General features: G+C 43.3%; 1 protein-coding gene across 1 annotated transcript in view; it reads right to left on the bottom strand.

Annotated features, from left to right (window-relative positions):
* The window catches only part of NT5DC3 (5'-nucleotidase domain containing 3), a 78,981-nt gene extending 59,428 nt beyond the window's left edge, over positions 1 to 19,553 (bottom strand). The window contains exons 1-2 of the mRNA XM_082252690.1: positions 19,294 to 19,553; positions 5,836 to 6,020 (exon numbers count right to left, since the gene is read on the bottom strand). Of these exons, the coding sequence (XP_082108816.1) occupies positions 5,836 to 6,020; positions 19,294 to 19,486 (378 nt within the window). The 5' untranslated portion in view covers positions 19,487 to 19,553. The remainder of the gene's footprint in view (positions 1 to 5,835; positions 6,021 to 19,293) is intronic.
* Between the last annotated feature and the right edge of the window lie 781 nt (positions 19,554 to 20,334).

The raw sequence follows: 20,334 nt of genomic DNA, 5'->3' as shown, positions 1-20,334 counted from the left end.
GTAAAATCTTTTTCTCTGATGTCCATTGACAGACGCTTCATGAGCTGTGTGGGTTATGTTGCCACCTGCAGGAGTAGTCTAGGAGGCAGTACGTTAATAAAGTTTTTACATATACATGCCCACAGGGCTGTCCCTTCAGATATAACCCTCACAGACACAGGTTAGTTGCAGTCAAGACAAAAAAAACATCCCCATCAGAGGGGCAGATGCTGCCTCTGTCAATGGACATCAGAGAAAGATTTTACGGTAAGATCTTACAAAAATCAAATTTTCTCTATCGTTCATTGACAGAAGCAGCCTCATCTTCATGAGCTGCGTGGGACGTCCCAAAGCAGTATAGGCATGAGCAGTGGGAAAAAAACGCAACCAGAAAGTAACATGAACTCCAAAGGCTAAACCTAGCCAACTGGGTAAAATGAAGCTCAACCAAAACAACATGAGCTCACCAAGGTTAAAAGACCCCTAAGAGAGAAGAAGAAGAAAAAAAAAAACATTCTCTTATGAAAACAGCAGCCTGCAAAACCTTGCGGCCACTAGGTAATTCTGCGGACCAATTCTTAAGCCATAAAACTCTGAGCAGAGAAAAACAACTCAGGAAATCTGTTGACTAGAATCCTTAAGGGCATCTACCACAAAACACAAAGCGCAAAAGAACTCTGCCTATTCAGGGAGAATCTTGTAAAGATTTGGCAGACTTCTAGTCAGCCTTTTAAAGCGATCCTTTAAAGGATTGGCAAACACCTATAGCCGCTATAGCTGGTTGAACAGCAGAGCCAGCGACAGCAAAGGAAGCTTTAAGTAGGGATTACAACTTTTTATATCTGCTGGATCCCTAAGGATCAAGGTAATTAAACATATATGCATGCAGTTAAAGGCAATTAAGCATATATGCAATATATACGTTTATGGAAGCATGTAAGCATGCATCTCTTGCAACATATGTTCAGAACGCCCTCCAGAACCATAACTGCAGCTTGTGTGATTGGCTCACCAAGTTTCCCGGCAGTCTACACTGACGCTGGCCATATACGAGAAAACGACTGGAATTCGGTCATTTGCACAGTTTGTTCATTTTTTGGTGATACACTTCCATTAGGAAATCATGGCTAAAAAGGGATGCAGACCCTGCAATTTTCCTCATTAGAGCCCTGCCGTTGCACAGCTGATAATTATGAAACCACTCCCATTAGACTGTGTGTCCATGTGGGGAAAAACACACACACTTCTTCAGAATAAAAAAAAAAAAAAGAAGAAGAAGGAGAAGAAGAGTTGGTTAGATTTCATAAGAGCACTCACAAGCTACACATGCTGAGCACCATCTGAGGTTGGGAATTCTAACACACAATGGCACTAAAATAAAAGCATTAGTGTAACAAATGTGCAGAAGAATGTAAAAACATAATGTTCTACAATACTGTAAGAGAACCAAGCAAAACAGAAATGCAATGGGTTGATACAAGCTGTTCATTAATCCTGGTCTGCAAAAGTTGCAAAACCAGATTTTCAGAAAACTGAAATCATGGGTGCAATCCAAGTTATAACTGTATATTTTATCCTGAACAACATGCTTTCGTAATTCAATTCTTCTAGCCATTATAAAATAAGCCATTTGAATTACCTGCATCTTTGGGCAGAGGCCAGAAAAAAAATTCTTATCTAAAGAAACAATGCTTCAATGGTTTTTTTAAGCCAAAAATTTTTTCGGTTTGCTGAGTATTTTTTTTATTTTATATTTCTAGATTCAAGGTCACTAAACCAAATATTAGAGGGTACAAATCTGTCATGTGAAAGGACATCTAGTCATTGGGACACAGACAGCAAAAAAAAAAAAAAAAAACATTCTGACATGGGTTTATTATTAATTGGGCCCATTTAGCCATTTTCCCTCCCCGGTGTCATGTGACTTTAGTGTTACAAGGTCTCCTGTGTTAATTTGCTGCAGGTGTGTTAAATTTGGTGTTATCGCTCTCACTCTCTCATACTGGTCACTGGAAGTTCAACATGGCACCTCATGGCAAATAACCCTCTAAAGCAGTGGTCCTCAACTCCGGTCCTCAGGGCCCACTAACAGGCCAGATTTTAAGTATTACCTTGGGGAGATGCAGACTAGAGTACTGCAATCACTGAGCAGCAAATGATATCACCTGGGATGTATTTCAGTTATCTTGCAAATCTGGCCTGTTAGTGGGCCCTGTAGGCCAGGGTTGAGGACCACTGCTCTAAAGGATCTGAAAGAAAAAAAAGAATTGTTTCTCTACATAAAGATGGCCTAGGCTATAAGAAGATTGCCAAGACCCTGAAACTGAGCTGCAGCACGGTGGCCAAGACCATACAGGACAAGATCCACTCAGAACAGGCCTCGCCATGGTCAACCAAAGAAGTTGAGTGCACATCATCAGCGTCATCCTCAAACGAAAGTTGGAGGAGCGCAAGGTCTCTAACATCCACCGGCTCCGTGATGTCGTCAGAGGAGTGGAAGAGGACTCCAGTGGCAACCTGTAAAGCTCTGGTGAACTCCATGCCCAAGAAGGTTAAAGCGGAGTTCAGGCCTCAAACTTTGCACCATCCGCTTTCTTTTTTTTTCCTGAAAAAGAATTGGATAGTTTAATTTTTTTTTATTTACTTACCTTGTTTTTAAAGAAAAATATACTCCCCTTCCTTCCTCTTCCTCACTCTGCGGCCACGGCCCACACGGTCTCTTCATGCTTGCATTGACTACTGGGACATTAGCGTCATCGCTCCCAGGAGTCAATGCGCCTGCACCAGCCCTGCTCGTCACTTCCGGGGCAGGCGCGTCATCCCTGCACAGCTTCTGGGCATGCCCAGAAGCTGTTTAGCAGGGAGACGCGCCTGCCCCGGAAGTGACTAGCAGGGCCGGTGCAGGCGCATTCTGGGACTCCGACTGACGAAAAATCACTACACAGGTATATGGAAGATCTGAACTGCAACGATTGGGGCATTAGATTCACATACCAGTACAGCCCCAAAGAAGTGAACTTCCTTGACCTCACGATCATGAGAAGAGGTTCAGGCTTCCAGACTAAATCCTATTTCAAGCCTACAGATAGAAACTGCTTCATAGCAATGGATAGTTGCCACCATCCGACCTGGCTACGAGCAGTACCCAAGGGACAACTCAGGAGGATCAGGCGAAATTGCACAGAAGATACTGATTTTTTGAACCAGGCATCAACTTTAAAAGCAAGATTTCTAGAAAAAGGATATGAAGTGGAAGAGATTGAAAAAAAGAGATCCACACTCTGTGCTCGGTCAAACAAGGGACCCTGGTAGGCCCGATAGAGAAGACACTGAAGGTGAAAAACAATCAACCCTTTGAATTTGCCTTCTTGACACAATTCTCGAGCCACTACAAATGGCTGAACCACATTTTCCGGAAACACTGGGGAGTCCTACAAGGGGACAAGATCTTAGGCCCCCACTTACCTAGTGCTCCCAAGGTCATTTACAAAAAAGCTCGGAACTTGAAAGATCCGATAGCACAGAATCCTGTGGAGAAGCCGCACATGTCAAATATCTTCCCAGACAGGAAGGGCTTCTTCCCTTGCAAAAGGTGCAGAATTTGCAAGGAAGCCAATACTGTCAGAACCAAGAAATTTCGGTCGACAGTTACAGGGAAAGAATACCCCATTAGAGAATTTATCTCCTGTCTCCTGTCACACCAAAGGGGTGGTGTACCTATTGGAGTGTGACTGTAAATTACAGTACGTAGGCAGAACCATCCGCACAGCCTCAATAAGGATTGGCGAACATGTGGCCAACATACACAAAGGCTTTCCAGGACACAGTGTGCCCCAACATTTCGCCAAATGTCACAAGAAAAATCCCAAAAACCTCAAAATCATAGCCATAGAAAAATATGTGCCACATTGGAGGGGGGAGCAATCTGAGAAGAAGTATATCCAGGAGAGAAACTTACTGGATATACGAACTCAGATGCTATAGACCCCTAGGACACAACATAGAGTGGGACATAAATGCGCACATTAACAACAGCTAAACACCACTCTAGTCTTTATTCACTTTATTTGTTTTATTAATTCTTTTAAATTAGGCCCTTGCCTTTTTATTAAATATACTATATTTTATATTTTTATATAATTACATCACATTGCAACTTTTTGTATTTGAGGCGAATAGACCTTTGAGTATATATTAGCATTTTGTGATGGTTTTAGAGATTTAGTAGATGTTTTAGCATATTCTGTATATAATTTGTTGTAATAGTTTTAATTATATGCTTCTAAGTGAGATGAAGATAAACAGGAACTGCGACCGATCACACTTCCGGTGTCATCGCAGGCACACTGGATCGGCACTATCTCGGAATCTAATTTCGTTTATACCAGTGCGCTAGTAAGAGATGGGGTTGCCCTGTTATTAGACTGGACTTCTTGACCCATTTTATAAGAGAAATTGAGTTCCATCTGCGTTTTGATGAGATGAGAAGTGTAATACATCCTGTGCGGACACCGGAAGTGAGGTACTGAGTTCGCATGTATTAAAAGGCGGAAGTGACGGTACGCAAGCCACTCCTATCTCGGTCGATGTCAAATAGGAAGAAACGCGTCAGAGAGGAGGCGTTACCGTCACGTACGACCGATCGGAGTCCGTGCTGCAGCCGGACCCGAGCCTACCCTTAAGAAATTCTGTCATAGGTTTTCAACAAGCCGATTTTGAACTGCATAACTGTAAGTGTAACTTATTGCTCACATTAAACTGGTTTAGAAGGTATTACACTATTGCGACCTTTATTTCCTGCACCCCGCAACTGGAGGGCATTGGCCTCTGGTCACTGCCTCCCGGATACAGGTCCAGAGTGAGGGAACCATTAGTGGAGTTACTCGGAACCAGATCGCTTTCCAGTGGCTGACTGAAAAGGCACCCCGGTGTAGCATATACACGGAGGAAGTGGAAGGGGATTTTTGAATCCGATATTCTGCGCTTTTTATCACTTTATCTGGTAAGGGACCATCTTGGGTGGTTCACGCGGAGTGTGACAGTATCCACGTTTGCAGTGAATCTTTTGTTAAATTGTGCACACCTTATCTTCCGTCTGGTAAGGAGGAATTTCACCTGGTGGTGGGCGTTATTGCACTGAAGTCGAAGATATATCTTTGCTGTTGAGTACCTATTCGTTTGATTTATCATGGACACTTAAAGAGATATACATTGGACTTTTTTGCACATCCCCACCCATTTATATCCATATTGTTGTTATTGCATATTTTGGATCACAGCATTTGTTTTAGCGCACCTTTTATTTTAAAGAGGAAGTAAACCCTCCTCAGGAAGTTGTACCTATAGGTAAGCCTATGATAAGGCTTACCTATAGGTACTGTAAATATCTCCTAAACATGTACCGTTTAGGAGATATTTACCTTTAATGCAGCCAGTGACGTCACTGGCGCATGCGCTCTGAAGGAACGGCTGATCGTGCCGTTCCTTCAGAGCCCCGTGCCGTGACCGTCGGCTCCCGCGCGGGAGTGACGTCACCGCGGCTCCGGCCAATCAGATGACCGGATGCCGCGATCCCGGAAGACGGGCGACATGTCATGTCGCCAGTCATACAGGTAAGAGAGCGGCACGGCGGGGGCTCGTTTTAAGGTAAGTATTTCATAATGAGCTAGTATGCGATGCATACTAGCTCATTATGTCTCTCTCTTGCAGGTTGTAAAAAAAAAAAAAAAAAATGTTTAAACGAGTTTACAACCTCTTTAACACATCATTTACACATATTCAGGCACTGAATACAGGTAGCGGCTTTAACCCAACACTATCAGCGCACCCTCTCCAACCTACTCAGTCAACTCTTACCCGATGCTCATTGATTAGGAGATCTCGAGCAGTATTGAAAATCAAGCTGTGAAGATCTTTAGAGTAGAATGCTAATGTGTAGTCATAATCAAAGCCATAAATTTCAATGTCAGCAAGATTCATCTCATTGTTAGCAAAGATGGCACTTGGATTGAACAGATTGCTTGAAATGGAGGGAATGATTTCTGCAAAAGAAAAAAAAAAAAAAAAAAATCAATATTAGACCCAAAATTAAATAGAATTTTCTTCTTAGAATTACAAAGCCTTTTACTCCAAAGTACTCTAAGGGCTCATTCATACCATCAGGTGGATGCGCATTAAAGTGCATAGAACATGCGCACTGCAATGGGTTGTCAAGATGCAATATAGCGCTTGTTCTTTTTCCCATCTGTGCGGTAAATGTTACACGCTGCAACCTGTCACAATGTCATACAGCATGCTAGAATGCACTGCACCAAAACGCAACATGTCCCACTTTTTTTTTTTTTTTTTTTTTTTTTTTAATAGCACAAACTGGTGTGAGTGAACTCAAGTCATACTACATAAAGTAATTTAATCTTCAGGGGACTGCGATGGGCAATGCTGCCCAATGCAGCTGGTGTTAATAAGCCATTAAGCTTTCCTCGAATTCAGAATTAGGAGACTGAACTAAAGCAAACATATGGAGAGCTATGTGAAAGACAGAGTTGTATTATTAACATAGCAAAACCTAAAGCTAAACCCAAAGTAGATATAAAAGACACATTTTTGCCACTCAAACATATTTTTGGATGTAAGCAATGCAAGTACCTGAATTTTACCTGGTATTAACCTTTAGCAGTTCTTCTACAGCAAGGATGGAATGTAAGAGGAAGATGCAGTACAAAGCCAATCACCCAAGGGCTGAAAAATAGCATGCTGATAGGAGAAGGCGGCCGACTGACAGAAGAGCTCATCATTTGCTACTACTCCTTTCCCTGTCCAGTCAAAAGCTGGACCAAGATAACCAGGACCCAATGATGCTGGCCATCAGACAATGGGCATATAGCTAGCACAGGAGTGGACAAATTGAACATGGAATTCAGAAGATTTTTTTTTCCCCTTTGAAGCCAACTCCATTGACAACTACAGAAAACCTCGAATGATAGGTGCAAATTTTAAAGTGGTTCTAAAGTAAACACTTTTTTTAACCTTAAAGTGGAACTTTAGTTAGAAAACTAAGTCCTTCTAGATCACGTCATGCTGGCTCCTTCTGCAGGTATAGCTATGTAAAATGCCTATACCGTAAAAACCAGTAATAGACATTGTCTCACTCCCCACCCATTTTTTGGCACTGTGCCGGAAACATAGTGGCCAATCTGCTGACAGCCTAAATATTTACTGCTGCTTAGGGCTCTGAGCTTCAGCAAAATGACAGCCTCCAGACAGAAGAAACAAGAGCAATGCTGGAGGCAATTTACAGCATACCAATTTTGGAACATAATTATTAATGCGGAATGTATGTTTCTTGCTAACATTTTTTTTAGCACGTTGTTATGGGTAAAGTTCCACTTTATTGCATTCCCTGCATGAACATAAAATCTTCCACTACCTGTTCCCCTACCCTTCCATATACTTACTAGAGTCCCATCTCGTTCCAGTGATGTCCCCAATTGCAGTAGGCCTGCTCTCTCTTCACATAAGCGGGTGAGAGCTAATGCTGCTGCCAGTCAGTGGGGAGTGAGCAGGGCTGGACTGAGCGGCTGAGCCACGCTCTGTGTCAATGGACACAGAGCCAGCTCAGGAGCGAGCCTGCACGAGTGCCCCCATAGCAAGCGGCTTGATATGGTGGGCACTCTGGCCTGGAGCATTAATGAGGGACCACAGAAGTGCAGGATCAGGGCTGCTCTGTGCAAAACCATTGCACAGAGCAGCCAAGTACAACAGGTTTGCTATTTTCAAAATAAACAAAGCAAACAAATACAACACATCAAGGGTTTACAATTACTTGAAGCAAAAATTGGATAATTTTACCACTACTGAACAAAATTCTAATATTTTCACTTAATTCATCATTTATGAAAAAGGGTTGCTAAGCTATAAAATTAAAGGTTATTTACCTGCCAAGGAAGACTTAAAAAACAAAAAAAGGTTTATTTTATGTACAGGGAAAACCAACATACTACACTCTGCAATCTGGCAACTACCAAGTTTAAGACTTCCTTAGCAGCTTTCAATCACCACAGGAAAGCAGAGGAACAAAATAAAAAGGAATACTTAAGTCTAATATTTTTTCCTTTTACAAATGTGTTATACTTACCTGCTCTGAGCAGCCCAGATCTTTCTCTTCTCGGGTCCCTCGCCGGCGCTCCCGACTCCTCCCTCCTGTCGAGTGCCCCCACAGCAAGCAGCTTTTTAAATGAATGGGGTTTTACTTGTTGGGCGTTTTGGAACGTTTTTGGAGCTGAAAAACGCTCAAAAACGCCCAGGTGTGAATGGAGCCTTAAGGATAACTTCACCATATTCAGGGTGTAATATGTTACTAAAGGAGCAGCTCATACACAAAACAAAGAGACTATTATTAATTAATGAAAAGACTTGAGGAAAGGCGAGACAATATTACAAATACCAGTACTGGGGCCATGAGAAGTAGATTACTGCAAGTTTCAGGGCACATCCCAAATGGAAGATTTCCTTCTCTCTTTGAATAGATTCCTGGATTACACTTTGTGAGCAATTTTTGAATGTCCATTCAACACCTTATGATTTAGGAGTAATATCACAAACGTGTTCCAACATCTATGGTAGTGTGTCTGGAGATTATCCACCATCACATATTCTACTCTTTGCTTGCGGGGACTTTTCTGCTAATTTAACATATACTATTGTCTTTAACCACTTACCGACCAGCCGGAGTAGTTTACTGATGACTTACAGTCACCGGCTCTCTTCTCAGTGAGGTCTGAGATCTAAGTGGTCAACGGTCTTTGATCGCTCAGTTCTCGGTCTTGGAGGCGTTAGGGGAAAGATGCCGCATCATATCAATGCTGCATCCACCTAGACAAGTATGACTGTGGGATTTTTTCAACAAGCATACTTCTCTTTTAAAGTGGAAGTAAAGTTCCACTGTAATAAACAGCAAGCAGACATGCTTTATTGCAGAAGAGACATCCACAGACCTGACTGCTTGCTGTCTTCTCTGCACATGTGTATCTCAACTTACAGTGCCGGACCAGTTTCTGTATGTCAGGCTGATAACCTTCTGGTATGCACAGGAGTGATGTCATCCAGTCACCAGCCAATGAAGAGGCAGAAAAAGACCCACATTGGTTAAGGACAGTTGAACAGGTATGTTTTAAGCCTTCAGTTCTGCTTGAACACTGATATGGGTGCTTAAAATTATCGGCTTTTATTCATTCATGCAAAATCTTTATCCAAAAAGGACAACAAAAAATTAGTAAATTAGTTTTCTGTAACTGCTTAAACAGTGCTAGCTGGAGTTCAGATTCAATTTGTTAGTAAAGACCAATCTAATAGTACATCTAACACTACCCTCTCCCCAGGATGACAAATACTGCTGTCCAAATGGGTCTCCATAGTGTGGAGCCACCCAAAGACAAGTGTTACAGACCAGATGACCAGGTGAAAATAAAAAGGAAAAACAGAAAACTAGTGCAGCCACCACATTAAGTATTGATATGCTGCAATATGTTACTTTTTTGCCTTAGATGCACTTTAAAAGAAGTTGTAAAGGCTCAGCTTTTTTCAAATACTAAATTTCAATTTTTTGCAGCTTTAGGGCAAATTATTATTATTTTTATTTAAAATGAAGTTGGACTTTGAACTCATTTAGTGGAACTTTACTCAAAAAAATTAGGTCCTGCTAGATCACGTCAGACTGGCCCTTTTTGCAGGTAAAACATTAAAAATAAGTGTCTGATGCTTAAAATCCAGTAATACACTGTCTCACCCTGCTCTGCACATGCTCAGTTGCTCTATATTTTTAGGCACTGTCAAATTTGTAGAGGGTGGTCTGCTGACAGCCTTAAAGCAGAATTATACCATTTTATCCTGTACAAGCCAAGGACGCTGCTTCCATTCGATCTGCAATTGCACATGTGATCAGTTACGATACCAGCCATTTGATGGTTTGACAGTTTGGTTGAGGACACAAGCAAATGTGACAGCTAGCAATCTCGGAATTCCAGGAATGTAACTTTTTTTTTTTTTTTTTTTAACTGTTAGGTTTAGTTCTGCTTTATGATTTATTGCTGTTCAGGGGCTCTGGAATTCAGCAAGAAGAAACAGGAGCAATGCTGGAGGTAATTTACAGCACACACCAATGTTGGTAGCATAATTATTAATGTGGAATGCAAGTTCCACTTTAAGCAGCAAGCAATCATGTTTCTTTTTCAATTACTGGATTTTTGCTAGAGAAGACCCAACAGGTCTAACTCAAAGTCATTGGTATTAATGTATGAATAAAGCAGAGAGAAAAATAACAAACAAACCAAATCAAATAGTTTTTGGCTCATTGATTCAAATCAGAGGCAAAGGAGGGGAAGAACTATCAACAATGTCCAAATGCTCACTCATAAAATAATCAGGCAGATGGCCCTGGGAAGCTGCAACAGGAAACAGAATCACCCGCTTGGCTTTGCAGCATGGCAAGGTGGTGAAGGAGTGACTGAGAATACAATGACAAACACATGGGCAGGAAATAGATACATACTTAAACTTTGTATTCAATGCTTTGCCTTGGACTTCCAGTTAAGTTTTTTTGAGACATTACATATACATATTTGAGGATTACTGGCAAATGAACACACTTCAAGTCAAGTACTAGTCCTAAACAGACGACATGAAGGGAAAACTAGCAGGGGTGCACAGTTAAAGGACTCATTCACACCAGATGCCATAGAGATGCCTGTAAAACTTGCAATTTACGGCTTACCATGTTGCAAGGGGTGTTTTTTTTATTATATATATATATATATATATATATATATATATATATATACACACACACACACACAAACATGTTATACTTCCCACTGTGCAGTGGTTTTGCACAGAGCAGCCCAGGACCTCCTCTTCTCGGGTTCCTGGCTGGAGCTCCTGGCGTCTCCCTCCTGTTAAGTGCCCCCACAGCAAGCAGCTTGCTATGGGGGCAACCTAGTCAAGCTGCAGCCCCATGTATCCATTCAGACACAGAGCTGCCATTCAGCCCCACCCCCTCTCTCCAGATTGGCTGAGACACAGCAGCGGCACCATTGGCTCCTGCTGCTGTCAGTCAAACTCAGCCAATCAGTAGAGAGTATTCCGGAAGGCTGGACATCGCTGGATAGAGATGGGGCTCAGGCAAGTATTTGGGGGGGCTGCTGCACACAGAATGCATTTTATCCTAATGCATAGAATGCAGTAAGTTTTTTTTTTTATTGAGAGAGGGGGAGAGAGAGAGAAAGGCACCTCTACGTGCAATACTAAAAAGTTTATTATAGAGCACAAGGGGTTAAACACTTAAAGGAGCGTGGTTAAAAGAACGCATATCATAGAAAAGTCCTCATGCAAGTTGCTTGTCCTTCGTCTTTCTAGGAGAACTTTTTTTATGATATGCCTTTTTTTAACCACAAACCTGTAAGTATTTTTAAACCCCATCTATAATAAACCTTTTAAGTCTTAGATTGTAAGTTCTAAGGAGCAGGGCCCTCTGATTCCTACTGTATTAAAGTGTATTATATTTGTACTGTCTACCCTCAAGTTGTAAAAGCGCTGCAAGTTCTAAGGAGCAGGGCCCTCTGATTCTTACTGTATTAAAGTGTATTATAGTGTCGGCCCTCGGCGCTATATAAATCCTATATAATAATAATAATAATATTGCACTTTGAGGCGCCTTTCTCATGATCTTTTAGAGTTGCTTCTCCTATCATCAGTGCTGCCTGAAGTGCCATCCCCCCCCCCCCACCCCACCGTTACTCAGCCCAGCCATCCACCACCACCAGAGCGCCCTCATCTCTCTCTCTTCCTAAGATTAAAAAAAAAAAAAACCTTCTGACTTTACAGACCCTTTAAGGTCTTTCACTTGGTTTGAATTGAAAACCGCAGAAAATAGAAACAGCCTCCTTGAACTTTTGTAGTATACTGCAAAGCAAATCCATCACCCTAATGAAACAAGCCCCAATTTTTTTTTTTAAAGGAACCTTATCCTTCAATACTTGTTGAATCACTGACCTGGAAAAATAAGTGCATATCTGCTGTCACAAGAGGACAAAAAATACAGCTCCAGAGCATGCATCCTTTAAAACAAGTATTTAGCTTCCCTTTAAGGCCCCTTTCACACTTGGAGTCTGTCGGTGGACTCCGTTTTTCTCAGCGGGGGATCGATCCGCTGAACCCCCGCTGAGCAGGCGGATGGCAGCTCTGTCTCCGCTCTGTGTGCAGAGATGGAGCTGTCAGGTACCCGTTCTTCTCTATGGGGGAATCGGATGGGAACGGACCGCCTGTCAGTTCTCATCCAATCCCATCCGATCGACGGATGGAAAATAGGGTTTCCATCCGTCCGGATTTCACAGACAGGATCGGATCGGATGTCAGCGGACATGTCTCCGCTAACATCTGATGCCCCATAGGGATGCATGGGGCATCCGTTCAGATCCGCCTGAAAAACTGACAGGCAGATCTGAACGGTCCGCTAGCTAGAGGCAGCATGTAGCACCAGCTGTCATTGAACAAGAGAAGAATCTAGACACCTACCAACCCAAATCCCCAAGGAACAAAAGCCCTAATTAAAGGGCTCTTTCACACGGGCGTTCCTTTTTTTTTTGCCCGATCAGGTCCTTTTTTTTTTTTTGTAACGGACACGGATGACACTTGTGTCATCCGGTCCGTATGTCCGTTTTTCATCCCATCCGTTTGCGGATGAAAAACTGACATAATGCATGTCTATGTAAATACGGATGTCAGCGGATGACACCACTGACATCCGTTTTTGCTTCCGTTTTTTGAAAGGAAGAAAAAATAGGGTTCTCCTCCGTTCAAAAAAACTGAACTGAACTGAACTGACAAAAAATGGATGTCAGAGGATGATCATCCGATGACATCCGTATTTACATAGAGATACATTATGTCCGTTTTTCATCCGCAAACGGATGGGATGAAAAACGGACATACGGAACGCCCGTGTGAAAGAGCCCAAAGGGTCATCACAGCATGTCAGTGGAAAGAGGTGAAAGCTGCTACAGACAGGCACAGCACTGGATCAAGATGGGGTAAATATTGGGGGGGGGGACAGGATTTTTTTTTTTTTTTTTTTTTTTAACCTTAATGCAGAAAAAATGCGATAAGGAAAAAATATTTAGGCTTTGCAATAAATTGGGCCTACTATGTGTATGATGCACATGAGGTAGGGACCTTAGATTGTAAGCCCCTGGAGGACAGGGACTGATGTTAATGTACAACATATGTAAAATGTTGCATAAATGGTCAGCACTATAAAATGAACTATACCAAATAAAAAAATGCTAATTTTACTAGGTGATCAGCTAATAGAGAGGAATACTTTCCACCTGGCACCATGGAACAATGCAGGATCACAGATTGTTGCTGGTCCAGAACTTAGCAACAAGACCAGTCATCACAACTGGAATTGGCAGTTAGGAAGGCTGCAGGACCATGGATTTGTATTCCTCCCCATTGGATCATCATCTAGAAAATGAGCACAGAATTCCTCATCATCTGTAAGAGTGGGATGGACAACAAATGTTTTTTTTTTTTATTTTTTTATTACTTCAATAATTTTTATTGAGTATTTTGCATGTAGAAATGCAAACAAACAAATAAGAAAGAAATAAGAAATTGATATCTGGAGCAAACTTTTTTTTTTTTTTAAATGCCCTGAGGTAAGATGTAAAGTAAGCGAAGTAATATTGCTCCAAAGGGAAAAACAAACAAATACTAGTAAATTGTGATCTTGGCACCACAAATAAAGTGCTATGCCAAAAATAAATCAATGATAGGTAAATCAAATTCTCCTAATGTACTAATGTGGCTGCTCACACTGTGCTGTCTTTCTACATCAAACCATAATCAAATATCAAATAGTGCCACTGAAACATCTCATTCCTTGAATAAATCCAATGAATTATTGCTGTGTCTAATCAAGTAATAAATACTGAAATCAATGTGATAAACAAAAAATAAGAAAATCTTAAATAAAAGTAATTTACTACAATTGTGTCACATAAGTGAATAAAAAATAATTCCAAATACTGCTGTATAACAGGCACACACAAGATTTTAGGTTAGAAAAGTGAGTTCTTCAGTGAATTGGTGAGAGGGTTCCCCCACCATTGCTACGTTTTAATAATATGCAAAAATTGCTTTTATTCAGAATTTTTTTTGTTACTATTTTTCATGTTCCAGTATTTATTACCAGATTACACACAGCATTAAATTGTTGGATTTTGTCATGCTAGGAGATGATATTGCACGGCACTATTTGAGATAGGATTGCTCCAGAAGTAAATGTAAAATGCGTGCAGCAATTCAGATGACAGACACATCTTCCAATTAAACCCCAATTAAAAGCTTGAGCGCATGCATTCTAAATGAAAGCACAACAATGGCGCTCCTGCTGTGCTGGATACCTATACACTGCACTCATATGCTGGAAACAGGAGCCTGAGCATGACTAGTCGTTTTATTTCATGGTACAATGGAAAGTACCTTCATTTCTGCAGGATTAGTCTTCATGTGGGGTGGGGTATTCTGACAGATGTGTTTGCTGCCTCTAGCAACCAATAGCATCTTGTGTTTTACCTGCACAAACTGGTCAGGGAAGGGTTGCTATGGGAGAGGAAAACAGCTCCTCCATACAACGCTCACATTGAAGGGTTGCTATGGGCGATGTCATTGTACAAAGCTTACAATGAGAAGGGTTGCTATGGGTGACACATAGATCCTCATGACACTATACAGAACACACAGAACGGTTGCCATGGGAGATGTCACTGTACAGAGTTCACACACTGAGAAGGATTGCTATTGGTGAGGTCATTGTACAGAGCTCACACCTAGAAGGATTTATTATGGGTGATGTCACTGTACAGAGCTCACGCACAGATGGGTTGCTATGATTAATGTCACTGTACAGAGCTCACATTGAGAAGGGTTGCTATGGGTGACACACAGATCCTCATACGACACTATACAGAACACACAGAAGGGTTGCCATGGGTGATGTCACTGAAATGGGTTGCTATGGGTGATGTCACTGTACAGAGATCACACAGAGAAGTGTTGCTATGGGTGATGTCACTGTACAGAGATCACACAGAGAGAAGGGTTGCTATGGGTGATGTCACTGTACAGAGATCACACAGAGAGAAGGGTTGCTATGGGTGATGTCACTGTACAGAGATCACACAGAGAGAAGGGTTGCTATGGGTGATGTCACTGTACAGAGATCACACTAAGAGAAGGGTTGCTATGGGTGAGGTCACTGTACAGAGAAGGGTTGCTATGGGTGAGGTCACTGTACAGAGAAGGGTTGCTATGGGTGAGGTCACTGTACAGAGAAGGGTTGCTATGGGTGATGTCACTGTACAGAGAAGGGTTGCTATGGGTGATGTCACTGTACAGAGAAGGGTTGCTATAGGTGATGTCACTGTACAGAGAAGGGTTGCTATGGGTGATGTCACTGTACAGAGATCACACAGAGAAGAGTTGCTATGGGTGATGTCACTGTACAGAGATCACACAGAGAGAAGGGTTGCTATGGGTGATGTCACTGTACAGAGAAGGGTTGCTATGGGTGATGTCACTGTACAGAGAAGGGTTGCTATGGGTGATGTCACTGTACAGAGATCACACAGAGAGAAGGGTTGCTATGGGTGATGTCACTGTACAGAGAAGGGTTGCTATGGGTGATGTCACTGTACAGAGAAGGGTTGCTATGGGTGATGTCACTGTACAGAGAAGGGTTGCTATGGGTGATGTCACTGTACAGAGAAGGGTTGCTATGGGTGATGTCACTGTACAGAGATCAAACAGAGAAGGGTTGCTATGGGTGATGTCACTGTACAGAGAAGGGTTGCTATGGGTGATGTCACTGTACAGAGAAGGGTTGCTATGGGTGATGTCACTGTACAGAGAAGGGTTGCTATGGGTGATGTCACTGTACAGAGAAGGGTTGCTATGGGTGATGTCACTGTACAGAGATCACACAGAGAAGAGTTGCTATGGGTGATGTCACTGTACAGAGAAGGCTTGCTATGGGTGATGTCACTGTACAGAGATCACACAGAGAGAAGGGTTGCTATGGGTGATGTTACTGTACAGAGATCACACAGAGAAGAGTTGCTATGGGTGATGTCACTGTACAGAGAAGGGTTGCTATGGGTGATGTCACTGTACAGAGAAGGGTTGCTATGGGTGATGTCACTGTACAGAGAAGGGTTGCTATGGGTGATGTCACTGTACAGAGAAGGGTTGCTATGGGTGATGTCACTGTACAGAGAAGGGTTGCTATGGGTGATGTCACTGTACAGAGATCACACAGAGAGAAGGGTTGCTATGGGTGATGTCACTGTACAGAGATCACACAGAGAGAAGGGTTGCTATGGGTGATGTCACTGTACAGAGAAGGGTTGCTATGGGTGATGTCACTGTACAGAGATCACACAGAGAGAAGGGTTGCTATGGGTGATGTCACTGTACAGAGATCACACAGAGAAGAGTTGCTATGGGTGATGTCACTGTACAGAGAAGGGTTGCTATGGGTGATGTCACTGTACAGAGAAGGGTTGCTATGGGTGATGTCACTGTACAGAGATCACACAGAGAGAAGGGTTGCTATGGGTGATGTCACTGTACAGAGATCACACAGAGAAGAGTTGCTATGGGTGATGTCACTGTACAGAGAAGGGTTGCTATGGGTGATGTCACTGTACAGAGATCACACAGAGAGAAGGGTTGCTATGGGTGATGTCACTGTACAGAGAAGGGTTGCTATGGGTGATGTCACTGTACAGAGATCAAACAGAGAAGGGTTGCTATGGGTGATGTCACTGTACAGAGAAGGGTTGCTATGGGTGATGTCACTGTACAGAGAAGGGTTGCTATGGGTGATGTCACTGTACAGAGATCACACAGAGAAGAGTTGCTATGGGTGATGTCACTGTACAGAGAAGGCTTGCTATGGGTGATGTCACTGTACAGAGATCACACAGAGAGAAGGCTTGCTATGGGTGATGTCACTGTACAGAGATCACACAGAGAGAAGGGTTGCTATGGGTGATGTTACTGTACAGAGATCACACAGAGAAGAGTTGCTATGGGTGATGTCACTGTACAGAGAAGGGTTGCTATGGGTGATGTCACTGTACAGAGAAGGGTTGCTATGGGTGATGTCACTGTACAGAGAAGGGTTGCTATGGGTGATGTCACTGTACAGAGAAGGGTTGCTATGGGTGATGTCACTGTACAGAGAAGGGTTGCTATGGGTGATGTCACTGTACAGAGAAGGGTTGCTATGGGTGATGTCACTGTACAGAGAAGGGTTGCTATGGGTGATGTCACTGTACAGAGATCACACAGAGAGAAGGGTTGCTATGGGTGATGTCACTGTACAGAGATCACACAGAGAGAAGGGTTGCTATGGGTGATGTCACTGTACAGAGATCACACAGAGAAGAGTTGCTATGGGTGATGTCACTGTACAGAGAAGGGTTGCTATGGGTGATGTCACTGTACAGAGAAGGGTTGCTATGGGTGATGTCACTGTACAGAGATCACACAGAGAGAAGGGTTGCTATGGGTGATGTCACTGTACAGAGATCACACAGAGAAGAGTTGCTATGGGTGATGTCACTGTACAGAGAAGGGTTGCTATGGGTGATGTCACTGTACAGAGATCACACAGAGAGAAGGGTTGCTATGGGTGATGTCACTGTACAGAGAAGGGTTGCTATGGGTGATGTACTGTACAGAGAAGGGTTGCTATGGGTGATGTACTGTACAGAGAAGGGTTGCTATGGGTGATGTCACTGTACAGAGAAGGGTTGCTATGGGTGATGTCACTGTACAGAGAAGGGTTGCTATGGGTGATGTCACTGTACAGAGATCACACAGAGAGAAGGGTTGCTATGGGTGATGTCACTGTACAGAGAAGGGTTGCTATGGGTGATGTCACTGTACAGAGATCACACAGAGAAGAGTTGCTATGGGTGATGTCACTGTACAGAGAAGGGTTGCTATGGGTGATGTCACTGTACAGAGAAGGGTTGCTATGGGTGATGTCACTGTACAGAGATCACACAGAGAGAAGGGTTGCTATGGGTGATGTCACTGTACAGAGATCACACAGAGAAGAGTTGCTATGGGTGATGTCACTGTACAGAGAAGGGTTGCTATGGGTGATGTCACTGTACAGAGATCACACAGAGAGAAGGGTTGCTATGGGTGATGTCACTGTACAGAGAAGGGTTGCTATGGGTGATGTCACTGTACAGAGAAGGGTTGCTATGGGTGATGTCACTGTACAGAGAAGGGTTGCTATGGGTGATGTCACTGTACAGAGAAGGGTTGCTATGGGTGATGTCACTGTACAGAGAAGGGTTGCTATGGGTGATGTCACTGTACAGAGATCACACAGAGAGAAGGGTTGCTATGGGTGATGTCACTGTACAGAGATCACACAGAGAAGAGTTGCTATGGGTGATGTCACTGTACAGAGAAGGGTTGCTATGGGTGATGTCACTGTACAGAGAAGGGTTGCTATGGGTGATGTCACTGTACAGAGAAGGGTTGCTATGGGTGATGTCACTGTACAGAGAAGGGTTGCTATGGGTGATGTCACTGTACAGAGAAGGGTTGCTATGGGTGATGTCACTGTACAGAGATCACACAGAGAGAAGGGTTGCTATGGGTGATGTCACTGTACAGAGATCACACAGAGAAGAGTTGCTATGGGTGATGTCACTGTACAGAGAAGGGTTGCTATGGGTGATGTCACTGTACAGAGAAGGGTTGCTATGGGTGATGTCACTGTACAGAGAAGGGTTGCTATGGGTGATGTCACTGTACAGAGAAGGGTTGCTATGGGTGATGTCACTGTACAGAGAAGGGTTGCTATGGGTGATGTCACTGTACAGAGATCACACAGAGAGAAGGGTTGCTATGGGTGATGTCACTGTACAGAGATCACACAGAGAAGAGTTGCTATGGGTGATGTCACTGTACAGAGAAGGGTTGCTATGGGTGATGTCACTGTACAGAGAAGGGTTGCTATGGGTGATGTACTGTACAGAGAAGGGTTGCTATGGGTGATGTCACTGTACAGAGAAGGGTTGCTATGGGTGATGTCACTTTACACAGCTCACACTTAGGGACTCATTCACCTGTTCAGTCATTCCTGTGACCCCCCTCCTCACTCACACACACAGCTGCCACTAGGGGAAGGGTCACCCGGGGAGAGGTGCCAGGCGCTCTGCTCTCTCTCACCATTGATGCCTCTCCTCGCCTCCTTGTAGTGCTCGCTCAGGTATCTCCTCATGTCGCCGTTCTCCGGGCCGCTGGAATAACTAGCCGAGAGGCGATGCAGCCAGAGAGGTGGCCCGGGACTACCCGCCAGCCTCCTCCCCGCAGTCAGGGTCACCCGGCAGCAGCCTCCTAATAGTGACAGAGCCGGAGCCATAGCGAACAGTACGTGTGTGCCTGTCTGTGCGGAGAGCGGCGCCTGTATAAGAAGACAGGCACTTCCTAGTGACGTCACATGAGGGGAGGGGTCGGCATAGGGAAACCCTACAAGGGTCAGAGGCTGGCAGCCCAGGGCTATGCCTACTATACTGTACACTGCTCGGTTATACTCATTACTATTTACATGGAACTGTGGGCACCACACTGCTGAACGTGCCTTATAGCACGTTATCATATGTATAAAGCCTAACTAAAGGCAGAACCTTTTCTTTTCCATTTTGGATAGAGTAAGAAGGGTTATAACACCTGTCAGTTTGTTTTTTGCCATTTGTGTCACATTGGCCATTGGGGAGATTTCCCTTCACTTCCTGTCCCATAGCCAAAACAGGAAATGAGAGGAAATTCCTAACAAGGGACAGGCTCTTCGGCTGTCACTAAAACTAGTGTCCCCATTGGAAGATTGCCCTTCTATTCCTATTCTGGTGAGAATCTATTAATTGGGATTATTGTTTACTTTCAATCTAGGTGAAAATGTTAAAAGATGGCAATTAGGATAAATCTCCCTAACAGGGACCCAGATACAGACCTGACAGGCGTTCTGAATGACTCTCCACTCTATCAGCTTTACTCTAAATGTTTGTAACTGTTTCCTGACAAGTCTATAATATTTCAGTTTTAAAATGTTTTAAACATCAAGAACGTTTGAAAATAATTAAAGTGTATCTAAAGTTTTTGTATTGTTGGGGTCCTTTCACACGGGCTTTCCGCCCGGCGGACTCTGTTTTGCTCAGCGGGGGATCGATCCCCACAGAGCAGGTGGATGACAGCTCCGTCTCCGCTTACTTT

Source organism: Pelophylax lessonae (genome assembly GCF_965119305.1).
Source record: "Pelophylax lessonae genome assembly, chromosome: 4".
NCBI lineage: Eukaryota > Metazoa > Chordata > Amphibia > Anura > Ranidae > Pelophylax > Pelophylax lessonae.
Note: the sequence above shows the minus strand (reverse complement) of the source record. Positions and strands in the feature narration are given on the sequence as shown.